Source organism: Phascolarctos cinereus, unplaced genomic scaffold, assembly GCF_003287225.1.
Source record: "Phascolarctos cinereus isolate Bilbo 61053 unplaced genomic scaffold, phaCin_HiC Scaffold_1;HRSCAF=81, whole genome shotgun sequence".
In the NCBI taxonomy this organism is placed as follows: domain Eukaryota; kingdom Metazoa; phylum Chordata; class Mammalia; order Diprotodontia; family Phascolarctidae; genus Phascolarctos; species Phascolarctos cinereus.
This window is the reverse complement of record NW_027555514.1, coordinates 1,463,915-1,477,264: the sequence shown is the minus strand read 5'-3', so window position 1 is coordinate 1,477,264 and position 13,350 is coordinate 1,463,915. Positions and strand designations below refer to the sequence as shown.

The window sequence follows — 13,350 nt, the reverse complement described above, 5'->3', positions numbered from 1 at the left end:
TCCATCCCCTCCTCTGTACGGGCACTGTCCTGGGCACTGTCCCGGGCGCTGCGATTTCAAAGACAAAAATGAAGCAGCCCCTGCCCCATGCAGTTCACGCCTCTGAGGGCAGGTGACATGCCCATACACAAGCAGAGACAGACATACAAGATGCTTAGGCGGGCATTTTGGCAGGGGAAGCGCTAGCAGGTGGCAGAGGGTGGGGATCAGACAGGCTTCCTCTGGGAGGCACACCCAGATGCAGACATCTACCTGCTATCTGCGGGCATCTTCTCACCTACCCGTGACGACGTCAGTGCCTCAAAGACAGGGCCCGTGTTGCTTCAGTTTTCTGGATTTCCAGCCGCCGGTACTTTGCCCAGCATGTACCTGCTCAAGCCTCTCCTCCTTCCCTCACTGCCCCCTGACCCACACTGATCCCAGCTCCACCCCTCGTCCGGCCCCTGCTACCTTGGCCACCAACCTGGTCCGGGGCCTCATCAGCTCTCAGCTGGACATGCTGACCCTGGCCCACCTGTGCTTAAAGTTCCCTGTTTCCCCATTCCCTCTAAGATCAAACAGTGACTGCCTCCCTCTCACCTCTCCTGCTTCTCACCTACGGACGGACACCCTCCCCATTCCACCTGGCCCTGCTGGACTTCCTGCAGAAGCTGCAGCCCCTCCCCTATGACAAACCACTCTACTTCTGCCTCCCATCTATGCACCCTGCAAAGCTCAGCTCAAGACCTCCCCTCCTCCCACAGGAGGCATTCCCTGAGCTCGCCCATGGGTTTACTCTGTCTTTATTTTTGTACTTACTTCTCTGGGTACACAGCTTCCCTCGACAGAAGATAAGCTCCTCTAAGCCACCAACTGTTTCCTTTTTGTCTCTGTATTCGCAGCACCCAGGACAACACCTGGCACACAGCAGGCACTTAATAAATGCCTGCTAACTAATTACAAGAGATCCTAAATAGCAAGGTTCTACATAAAGACAGACACGGTCTATAGCACAAAGCAGTCTGAAGAGGCCGGTCAGAAGAAATCACGGATGCGACATCCAAGGGAGAGAAACACCGTACGCTTAAAATGGTGTATTTGTCCTGCTCTTGTGTGTGTGTGTGTGTGAGTGTATGTGTGAGTTGAGTGTGTGAGAGTGTGTGTGTGGGTGTATGTGTGAGTTCAATGTGTGAGTGTGTGTGTATGTGAATGTCTGTATGAGTTGAGTGTGTGTGTGTGTGTGTGTATGTGAGTGTGTGTGAGTGTGAGTACGTGTGAGTGTGTATGTGTGAGTGTATGTGCGTGAGTGTGCATGCGCTGCAGCAGCCCAGTATTCCCACCTAGCATTCAGAGAGCCACCTGCCAAAATGCACCTAAGGCGCTGTCATTGGCACTGCCAGGCCGGAGGCAAGCCCAGGTACCATGAGACGCTACCAAACAAAGGGCTGGGAATTCAACATCAAACCTCCTTCTCCTCGTCAGCACAGGCATTTTTGGCAACAACGTTGAAGAAGACAAAGCCACAGAGCCCCGGCTTCACCCTGGCCATGCGCTGATAGTAGCCCACTCAATTCACTTCAGCAGACCCAGAGAACGGTCGCCACCTGCGTAACGCTTTACGTGCTCACAGAGGAGGCGAGAAGCACACGTATGCACATACATGTATTGTATGTGTATGTGTGTGACTTATGTATACTACACACACACGTTTACGTATTGCATCTATGGCACATACATGAAGCGAATAACCCCAACACAGGAGGTGGCACACGAGCCAGTGAGGTGGAGGGACGGACGCCAGGCATCCCAGGCGCGGGGATATCAAACCAAAGCCTGGAGTGGACGAGTGCGGAGAGCTACCGAACTAGGAGAGCCCAATGAGGAAATGGCCGTGACCAGCAGGGCGACGGTGATGGGGCCCGAGCTCAAGGAGCCGCTGGGAAGCGGGGACAGGCTGTGGAGGCCCACACAGCGAGGGCTGGCCACTCTCGGACAGCGAGGGCAGGGATGGTGAGGATGACACCAGAAGGATGGTAGTGTCTCAGAAGAGGTTTGGGGACAAAGATGGTGAGTCTCGTTCTAGACATGGTGAGCTTGAGGTGCCCAGCAGGCGATGGTAAAACTGGGCTGGCGCTCAGGAGAGAGGCCGGTTAAGGCAAATGGCTAGGGTGACGGTGGCCTGTCCTGAGCGTCTGACTGTACCCCAAGCCACACAGAACACCGTCTATTACCACAGGACCTTCAGACCTCACCAAAATACTTTGGGGCACGGTCCTAGGGTGACGGTTCTAACTCACATCTCACAGAATCACGAATTAGAAAGCTGAGAAGGACTTTGTCTAACCTAAGCCTGTGGTCAAGCAGGATTATTATTCCCATTTTACAGAATGAAGAACTAAGGTCCAGGCAGGCTAAGAGAGGGATTCAGAAATGGGGAATAAAGTTATCACTGGAAAGGCCCCAGGGCCAAACCAACTTCTTCCAGGGAGGGCAAAAATGCATTCTAAGAAGACTAATTAGATACTAACTAGCTGAGATATTATCAAGACACTTTAAGGCCCCTAATTAATGAGAGTTTCTTATTTATATAGTGCTCTGCAAAGTTTTTGATCCTTCCAACCACCTGCACAAATGTTACTCTCCCTGTTTTTTAAAACCAGAAGCCGAGAGAAGAAAGCCATCTGCCCAAAAGCCCACCGTCGCGGAGGCGGAAGGGAAGCCCTTCCCCCAGATCACAGCACCTCTCTAGATTCTTAAGGTTGTTTCAGGCCTCCAAGTACGACATCAAAGAGATGGAAAAACCACGTCAGAATGGTGTGGGGAACCTAGCACAACGGGACACTGACCAATTAAATTTGTTTGTCAAGAGATCTTGGGAGGCTCCCATCTGGCAGAAAGACTGAGGCAGGCTAAAACGGCTGAATACCTTCTCCAAGAAGACGTGGAGGGAACCTGTGGGACAGTGAAGCCACAAGAGAAAAGCACAGAGCATCAAGGGAGTATTTTCTATGTGCACAGATGGCCAGCCAAGATGGCCACTCCAATAACCCACCATCAAAGAAGACTGCCAGACCAAGTCGGGAGCAGCGAATCCAAGGAGAAATGACAGCGGTCACCTTTCCTGGCCAAGGTCATAAAGTCAACCAAGAAGCAAGGGCGTGAGTTAATCTAGAAGCCTGGGGACCCCCAGAGCAGATCTCTCCACCCCTGCCAGGGTGATCCCCCACTCAGGGCTGGGAGCAGCCTCAGCCTTAAGCGCAGTCCAGCAGCAGGGGAATGCGGGTCTCCCAGGGGACCTGGAGCTCGGCACAAGGTCGGCAGTTCCATGGACCAGAACTGACCCCGTCTTCCCCAGGTCGGTGTTTCAGGGTTCCTGAACTCAGCACTCAGCCGAGACCAGCAGATTGAGAGCCCAGAGCTCGGAGCGAGCCCCAGAGGCAGAGAGGACTGAGATGCTCCTGGGGTGGGGGGGAATCACAGACAGCCCTCCAAACTCCCAGCTCAGTCAGCTTGCCAGAAGAATGGCTAAAGAAAAAGATACAAAGTGAGAGCAGGAAAGCAGAGAAACCAAAGACCCAAACCCAGGAGAGGAGAACATGCAAAATGCCTTCAAACAAACCCTCAAAGAAAAGCCCAGCTTGCCCAAAAGGTCAATCAGAAAGGATGTGAGAGTTTAAAAATGAAACAACAGTGAAAGAACAGGAATGGGAAGGAAGGGCGGAGAGAAAATTAACACCTGGGACTGCAGGCTCAAAGCCCAATTCAAGGAAGAGATGCCTGGAAATCGGAATGAACGGAACAGAGACCAATGGCTTTATGAAGCAACAACAAGTATTAAGACAAGGCCAAAGGCTTGGGGGAAACAGAGGAAAGGTGATTTAAGAGTCACTGGACTACCAACAAGTCTTGACAGAAAAAGAACCTCGACGTCACATTGGAAGAAAATTCCCCAGGCCTCTCAGATCAGAAGGCCAAGTGAAAACAGAAAGAATCTACCAATCACCACCTGAAAGAAACTCTCCAACGCTCCCTCCAGGAACCACAGACCCCAGACGCAGAAGATCCATTTGAGGCCTGAGGAAGCCGCCAGGATCACACAAAACAGCAGGTGTCACCCAAAGAAAGGGAAGGAATGCAAAAGGATGCGTTGAGAGGCCAAGGAAACAGGCTTATCCAGAAAAATTCAGTATCGTCCCATGGGGAAAAATGGATGGCAAATGATGAAACCAAGGACATCCGAGCATTCCTGAAGAAAGGACCAGAGCCAAGTAAAACACTGAGCATGGGAGGCAAAGAGAAACAGAAAAACAAGTAAACACAGGCCAGCGACCAGAAAAGCCTTTCTCTGCACATCGTGTATGTACTCAGTTGGGGTTCTGGAGTGACTGTTGTCACGTTTCGATGATCTCAGAAGAAGAAAGGCCACAGGGAAAAGGGTATCCTAGAGAAGAAGAGGGAAAGAATGACAGGGGTGGAGACTTATTATCATGAAGTATGCAGACCCAGGAGACAAACTCTGAACAACATAAATACAACTTAAGAATTCTGGTCACCAGGGCAGCTAGGTGGCGCAGTGGATAGAGCACCGGACCTGAAGTCAGGAGGACCTGAGTTCAAATCCGGCCTCAGAACAAACACTTGACATGTACTAGCTGTGTGACCTTGGGCAAGTCACTTAACTCCGATTGCCTCACTAAAAAAACCCCAAAAAACAAACAAACAAACAAACAAAAAAAGAATTCTGGTCACCATGATTCTAGAACGCTATACACCTCCTGACAGAGAGGTGATGGACTTGACATGTAGAGTGAAGCATGCACTCTTAGACACGGCCAACATGGTAATATATTTTCCTTGACTTGGGAGGGGGCAGTGGATACTAGGGAAAGAATTCAGATGCTTGTTAACTGAAAAAAATACAATTGAATTTAAAAATAAATAAAATGTACAGAAGAAAAGGAAGTCCTTGCCAGCTGCCTTCCCACTCTGGAAAAACCTCCAAGGGGATGGGGCGGAGGAGTGAGGCTCTCCAGATCAGTGACTTCTTCCTGCGACTGACAGACCACCGTCTCAGGAGGGGCTTCAGCCATGATCACTTCAGCTTACTTTCCCAATCAGGACAACCCCTTGCCTCCACACCTGGTACATATACCATACCTGGTATAAGCACAGTGCCCAGAATGTACTAAGTGCCTAATGAGTTCTCTATCTGTCTGTCTGTCTGTCCATCCCTCTGTCCAGCAGGAGACAAAGGTAAGTGGGACAGCTTTTAAATTAATGTGCTGAATTTGTTATATACTCTAAAAATAAAAAGCCGTACATAAGGAAGATTCTTAGTTTCACAAGCAAAAAGTTTTGTTTTGTTTTTTCCCTGTTGTCTGCATATGGAAATGTTCACGTCTGTCACGTTTAGAATAAAAAAACTTAATCCAGAAGGAGGAGGGAGAGTGTCTGTTTGAGTCAGGAGATGCTGAGCATGAGGAACACCAAGTAACAACATCACAAGAAAGGAAAGTGATTCTATTTTATCAGACAGAACAACTGGTTACAATGTGGGGATCATCCCTGAATCAGCTTCTGTGTACCATCAGATCAAAGACTTGAGGGACAGTACGGCACGAAACTGGTTAGCCTGACCTGACCTATTCACATGGGAAATGGATAAAAGAACAGACTGACACTGATTATCAGCATTTCCTGAGAAAGTTTAAGGAACATTCCACAATAAGGAAAGACCATAAGAGCCCAGAAACTGTCTCAGCCAGCAAGCATTTGATTTTGTAAAGTAAAATGGTAGCCAGGAGCAACCCCGGCTTAGAATATAAATGTATTTCATAGTCTAAAATAAATTCATAAAGATTCTGGGAGATTATGAGCAGCATGATTCCATCATATGGCTAGAAATAGTAGAATAAAATCACATTTACAGGAAGCTCGCAGAGAACCCAAGAGAGCTGGATCTCCCCAAGGTCATTTAGAACGAAACCCCAGGGGCATAAGACCAGATGAAAGGTGGAAAAGGCCTCCCGAGGTTTCTAGAACAAGCTCTCTTCTCTGTCAATGGCGGCAGAGCTACCACATCTACAGTCTCTAATGGGACGGCCGCCACTGCGCTATGTCAGGAGATGGGAGCGCGATCCCCGTGAAGCTCATTAATGTGCAATAAGGTTGGGACCCTCCATGAGGAGGGCCTTGAATGTCCGAGTAAGGAACTTCAGCGCCACCTGGAAGGCAATGAGGAGCTTCTGTAAGGGGTTTGATGACATGACTGGAGCAACTCGAAGGAAAACGAATGGGGTGTCAGTGTATAGGACAGGCTGGGGAGGGAGATGAATCAGTATCCTAATTGATTCCTGGAGCAGGCTTCTTGGACTTGGAGGTGAAGAGGCCTGAGCTGGGGTGGCAGGGGTGGTGGGAATGAGCAAGATGAGCTCATGGGACCCAGCGACCCACTGGTGGCTCTGCAGAGCCCATGATGACAGACTCAAGGAGGACTTTTCCATGAAGGTGGCTGGGAACAAAAAGGGAAGGAGTGCCAAGCTCAGGGCAGAGAAGAGGAAGAAGCTGGACTTCTATGAGTCTCATTTTAAGGACCACAGGTGGAGGTGGCAGTCGACAGGTGAACGTGAGTCCAGGGGTTGGAGGAGACATCGGGTCAGGGAGGTGAGGCCATCTCAGCCTAACACAAGCCTTCCCCGTTCTTTGAGAGGGGGTTCCCCCACGTAGCCCAGGCCCGATCCCACAGAAGTGCTGATCTTTCCCTGATCTGGAGAGGTCTGCCCCTCCTTTCTCCTAGAGTAAACGGCTGAAGCAGGCCCACAGAGTGCTTAGAGCCTGGTCAGATGTCGAAGGTGCTGAGGTTGTCCTCTGCACCTCTATCCTGCCACTGGAGTCAGAGGGCTCTGGAGGGGAGAGTGAGGCTGACAATGCCGTATGGCTCTGACTCACTTAAATCTAGTTCACCCCACTGATATCCCTGGTCCTCTCCAAAAACAAAGGACACACAACCGGCAGAGAGCTCCCTACTGGCGCCAGACTGGACCCCCAGCTCTAGATGACCACCCCCCAGCATCAGGGCCCTTGGGGTACACTACCGGCCTGAGGCTTTATGGAGGAAGGGGCCATATGGAAGGGAAGGGAGACCACAGGCCTGCCATCCTCCACCCTGGCCGGATGACCCTGGGAACCTGATGCTCAGGCCTGGCCACCATGTTTAGGAAGGAGGTCAAGGAATCCGCTGCGGAGTGTCTGCAAAGGGCACCCACGACCCCGAAAGACCTCCACATCATGCCACACAAGGTCACCTGGGAGGGCCTGTGTAAGATCAGAGAATGAGGAGAAAAGATACAAGAAAAAGAATTCCAAATCTGGACTCCAAGATCTGGGTTCCAGTCTCCCCTCTGCCACCTCCCACTGCCTGTCACTTGATGGGGGACAAGTCGTCTGACCTCTGAGCCTCAGGGCACTCATCTATAAGAGCTTCTCCAAGGTCTCCACGGCCCTGGGAAACACAGAGGAAACAAAGGGAGAGTCGATCCACACCCACACGCCTGAGGCAGCACAATTCGGAAACTATGAAGGGAGCAGTTCTCAGGATATTTAGAAGGAAAATTCCATTAAAAAAATCACAAAGCTTATTATTACCCGGAAATATAGCCAAGAAAACACCCAGACTAGAGCCTTATTTGTACACTCTACAAAACCATTCTGAAAATGAGCTCCGTGAAAATACAAAGGCATTGTGGACAACACAGTGACCAGAGCAAAGCAAGCCTGCAGCGAGGAGGATGATCTCTAGCAGGCCCGTCTTTCTGTCATACACCTGCCGGCCTGGACGAGGTAAAGCGCTCAAGACCCCACTTTGCTCACCGTCTGCGGGGGAAAGCGCTTTTAATTCAATAAAGCAATGGGATTCCTTAAAAGGCTTTCCTCCCTCCACACGCTGAAAGCACACGACAACCCTTGAAGTGCATAACAGAGTCAATTTATCCAATGACCCTTAAGCAAAGAGTGAGGGAGGACATTCTCACCAATGGTGCTGGGGTGGGCTACCATAGATGTCTGCAGCAGGGGCCAGGCTGAGGGCAATTCCCTGGATGCCTAGTGTATTTCATTGGGTCACACACACATCATGTTATATTTTTTATGAAAATATGAACTTACAAAATACCATTAGATACTCTGAGAGATGGATCTCATAGACCAGCACAGGAAATTTCAAAAAATAAAATAAAACAAAATAAAATAATATTCCCATGATAAAAACAATGGTTTTAAAGAGATCAAGTACATTGAGTGTTATTTTTTTTTTAAAACCCGTAACAAAGACCCACTTGTTTTACATCCCCTGAGGTCTCTTTTGCCATTAACTAAGGATCACACCATTACTGGAATGGAAAAAAGCCTTAAGCAAGAACAGTTCATTAAACCTTGGCCCCTCAACACACCACAAGAATAAACACAGAAATGCTGATCCTGGGAGCAACTGCCTAACAGAAAAGAAAGTTCCAGAAGAAGCCGGCCCTACTGAGCACATGCATCCCACACACAGACAAGCTCACTCACTGAAGAGAGGCCGAGCATTCCTATCTCTTCTCCCTGAAGCCTTGAGAATCTACCAAAGCGTAAATTGCTCAAGCGAGATGGATCCCAACCTGCTCTGAAGCCACCGAGACAGGCAGGGTTTGGGACGTCAGCCCCGCCGTGAGTCCGGGCAGGGAGATCCCCACGCCGAGACAGAGAGTAACCCACGGCTCACTGGCAACAGTCCAGAGTGTCTTGCGGGACCAAGCTAACGTCAAGGGTGGATTTGAACCTAAAACCAACACCTTGCTAGGCTAGGACACCTCTTAGTTTTGTGATGAACTCAGCAAAAGGTACATTTCAATTTTACCACAAAAGTAAAGCAATATTCTACATAGGAGTGAGCTAAGGCTTCAATTGTGCTAACGCTACCCGGGGTATCCAATGCAGTTAGAAAACCGAAAAGAGAACCCCAACGTGCTGTCCTACCAAAAATGGGGTGTTTTCCCCTTCCCAAAGACAGAGGCAAAAAGCAAAATAAAAAATTATTTCTCTGATCCCCAAGAGTATAAGAAGCATCGCTGCTGTCAGGACAACACTAACAGGAAGGCCTAGGACTGCCTTGTGACAGAAGAGGGAAACATTCACCTTGGATTTCTTCTGAGCGGCTCCTGGTGGAGAGAAAAGCACTGGACCTGGGGTCAGCAGAGCCTGGGGTTGGAATCCTATTGCCAACACACCTTAACTGTGTGACCCTGGGCAAGTCACTTAGTCGTCGGTAAAATCACAGTACAAGGAGCTCTTAAGTACGACTGACGTGCTGCGTTTTTACACTGCACACATTTCCAGATCAAAAGTGCAGGAAAACTAGAAATGCAGTGGCCTCATGTCAAAGTGCAAAAAAGTAGAAAAGGTTTTGCACGAACACAGCAATAAACCTAAGATGACAAGGGAAATCGTAAGCTGAGAAAAAGGCATGTTGGTAGAGTTGTGAACAATGAGTTACTGAGCAGAGTGTGCAAAGAAAGAAAAGGGCCTACATTTGTAGTGGAAGTGAAGAAAAGGCTGACTGGCCATATCATGGGAACGTGGTGAGAAATGAGGGAACGGACAAAGGATTTCAGAGCTATGGGAAGACCACGTGAACCAATGCAGGCTGCAGGGAGCAGGCGGCGATGATATGCCCAGTGCACTTGGCCGACCCAAAAGGCAGAGGCAAAGGCTCCTTCTTACTAGACTTACTCTCAAAATTGCTGACTGAGAATCCTGCCTGGCAAAAAAGCTTTAACAAGTGAAGAGGGTGGGCCAGCCATCCATCATAACCACGGGGATTGAATGCAGTTTGGGCACAAGTGTTTGCATCAGAATTTGAGGAACCCTTCCCAAAAGCAGATCAGCACCCTCACTTCGATGTTCAGGCCTTCAGAGCCACCTGGAGCCCAGAGGTGCCATCACTGATGCTGAGCTCGGTGGGACACAGAGGGCCAAGTGACTGGCCCACAGCTACCTGACAGAGCAGAGGTGGGAGTGCTGGACCCTGAGTCCAAGCTTCCTCTGGACTTAGGCCCGGCTGCTGCCTTCTGCCCGAGTCCTCCTCCTGACAAAGCCGTGTTCACTCCTTTTGGGCCTCACTCTCCAGCCCTGGAAGGCCGCCGCGGCGGTCAGAGTCTCAGTCCCATCTCCTAAAGACATACCTCATGCCAAAGTTTTGCCTCCTTCTTGACTGACAGCTTTGCTCAATACAGAGTCAAAGCTACAGCCAGCTGTTTCCTTAACAGCCACCTCAGGCCCACCTGCTCTCCCACAGCCAGCCTTTGGAAAGAGACCCCAAGTGCTCCCCAATGGGTGGGACAGTTGGGACACACACACAAGAACGCAGCATCTAGATGGGTTTCAAACCCAGGACTCCAGACCTGGCCTCTGGGCTCCTTTCCCTCACAGCACTGGGAGTACCTGCTGCCCTTCATACAAGCCCCCAGACTCTCCATCCACATAAATCCCCCCACCAACTACCTTCCAGCTAAGCTCTTCCCCAACATGACACTCCATTTCCCTACTGATCTCCCCATACAGAGATAATGCCCGACGGCACAAGTCTTTCACACCAATTGTGGATTAAGTTTTACTCACTCATTATTCTGACCAGGATTATGGCTATCTCTGTGCACAGCCTCCTTGAAAGGGGAGGGGGTGGGGGTGGAGGTAGTGGGGAAGGAACAAGTATTTCTACAGCATCTACTGTGTGCCAGGCATTATGCTACAACAACCCTGAGAGGTGGGTGTTATTATGGTCCTCATTTTACAGTTGAGAAAACTGAGGCAGACAGAGGCATAGTGACTTGCCCAGGGTCATACAGCTAGTGTCTGAGGTTGGATTTGAACTCAAGTCTTGTGGACTCCAGGCCCAGCACTCTATCCATTGGACCATCAGCTACGTCCTTCTTGGAAAGACTATCATTTTTCTTTTAAGCAGTTCTTCCATGTGGCACAGACTAGGTGACAAAGAAATGTCCCCTGAACTGAACTGCAGACTAAGGTTACCTGAATGACTGGGCCATAAGGTTTTACAGGCTGGAACAGGCTTTAAATATCCTCTGTTCCAGTCCCCTTATTTTATAGGTAGAAAAGCAATCATCCCCAGAGAGGTAATATGCCCCCCATCTTCCCTATTACTGTCCAGAGCACCCCCACCCTCCAAGTCCCTCACTAGGAGTCCTACCTCTCTCTCTCTCCACCCTCAGATCCAATATGGTGCCAAGGCCGGTCAATTTCACCTCTGCAGCATCTCTGATCAATTTCACCTCCTGCTGCATTTTGACAATCTATCATTCCACATGCACCTACACACACACCCCCTCCACAGATGGGGGCTAGGGGTCCTGCCTGCCTTAAGTCTCCCTGTGCTCCAGTCCATCCTTCATTTATCCATGAAAGTGATTCTCCTAAAGCCCAGGTCCCACCATAAAGTCCCCTACTCAATAACCTCTTGGCTCCCTATTACCTGCAATATCAAACAAAAATCCTCTGTTTAGAACCCGTCCCTTTCTCCCTTTCCAGTCTTCCTATACCTTAGGTCCTTCTATGTAGTCTTAGATCCAGTGGCCCCGGCCTCCTGGCTGTAAAGAAGACCCTCCGTCTCTCCACTCTGGGTATTCTCTTTGGCTGTCCCCTATGCCTGGAACACTCTTTCTTCTCATCTCCAACTACTGACCTACCTGGCTTCCTTTTAAGTTCCAGCTAAAATCCCACCACCTACAGGAAGCCTTCCCCAGCCCCTCCTAATTCTGGTGGTCTTCCCTCTCTTATTTCTCTTATTTCCCATCTGTCCTGTATACAGCTTTCTTTTTATATGTGCTTTTTTCGCATGTTGTCTCTCCCAGTAGATCGTGAGCTCCTTGAGGGCAGGCGCAATCTTTTGCCTCTTTTTGTATCCCCAGGGCTTGGCACAGTGCCTGGCACATAACAGGCTCCAGCCAATGCTAGCTGACTGACAGATGAACCTGGTACACAGTAGGTGATTAATAAATGCAGCTGGATGCTGCATGGATAGAGCACTGGGACTGGAGTCAGAAAGATTCAAACTCAAATCCAGCCTTAGACATTTACTAGCTGTGAGACCCTGGGCAAGTCTCTGAACCTCTTGTACCTCAGTTTCCTCTGCTGTAAAATGGGGACATCACCTACTGCTCAGGGTTGTGAGGATCAAACGAGATGTTTGTAAAGCACTTCACACAGTGCCTGGCACACAGTAGGCACTATATAAATGTTAAGCTAGCAGTATTATAAATATTACTACTACTATTATTATGAGATAACTGTGAAGTATTTGGCACACAGTAGGTGCTACATAAATGCTACCTATTTATTATCGTTATGCTAACTAAAGCACCTGGCACACAGTATATATAATGCTATGATGATGATAACAACTGTAAAGCGGTTGGCACACTGCTTAGCACCCAGTTGGCCAGCTGACCACAGCTTCCCCCGGGCCTGGCCATCCTGCGGGTGGGGGGGGGGGTCCACTGGTCACGGGCGCGCGCACGCGCAGACTTGCCTCCCACTCGCTCAGGAAGCGCAGCGCCTCCTCGCGGCCAACGTCTTTGTGCCGCCGGAACTCGTCCTTCACATACTGATCGCCGAGGGCGCGCAGGTCGGGCGGCAGCGCGCGGTGCAGCACCAGGAGCCGCCGGTACAGGGCCCGGACGCGGGACACGTGTGGCCCCGGCATGACTGTGCCACCGGCCTCACTGCTCCTGCCCCGCGGGGGTTCCCGATGCGCCTGCGCGCGCCGCTCTGCTTTCCTGCGTCTCTTTCGGGAACCCCCTACTTCGAGGCCTTGGCCTTTGGAAGCTCCCAATGCGCCTGCGTACTGCGCCGCCTCTCCACCCCCTGCCATGAATGGCCTTTCCTCCGGGCCGGTTCCCAATGCGCCGGCGCACTGTGCAAGTTATCTCTTGGGGTCTTGGGGCCGGCCGGTTGAGCAGCAGCTCCCACTACGCCTGCGCGCTGTCTCATCTCCTCCTCAAAGACCGATCGCGTCTGCACAAGGGCTCCCCCGTTCGTTTGTCTGTCGCTGGAACGCCGGCTTGCGGTGCGCCTGCGCCGGGCCGGGAGCGCACGTTGGAGGCGGAGCCTGAGAGGCCTTGGCGCGCGACCTTAGAGAGGCACGTGCCGGGAACCGCGGCCCCGCTCCTCTGTGACAACCCGGGAAACGGAGGCAGCCCATCAGACCCCCACGGGAAGCCAGCTCTGAGCTTCCCAGCCAGCCACCTCCAGGAAGCCTTCCTTCATCTCCAGGGCCGAGGAGGGGGAGGGGGCCCTGCACGTAGGAAGCGCCCAATTGGA

The 13,350-nt window shown here is 50.7% G+C and overlaps 1 protein-coding gene across 1 annotated transcript in view; it reads right to left on the bottom strand.

Moving 5' to 3' along the window:
* Positions 1–13,035, bottom strand: part of SDHAF3 (succinate dehydrogenase complex assembly factor 3) — a 35,465-nt gene extending 22,430 nt beyond the window's left edge. The window contains exon 1 of the mRNA XM_021000100.2: positions 12,560–13,035. Coding sequence (XP_020855759.1) covers positions 12,560–12,901 — 342 coding nt within the window. The 5' untranslated portion in view covers positions 12,902–13,035. The remainder of the gene's footprint in view (positions 1–12,559) is intronic.
* Positions 13,036–13,350: the final 315 nt, after the last annotated feature.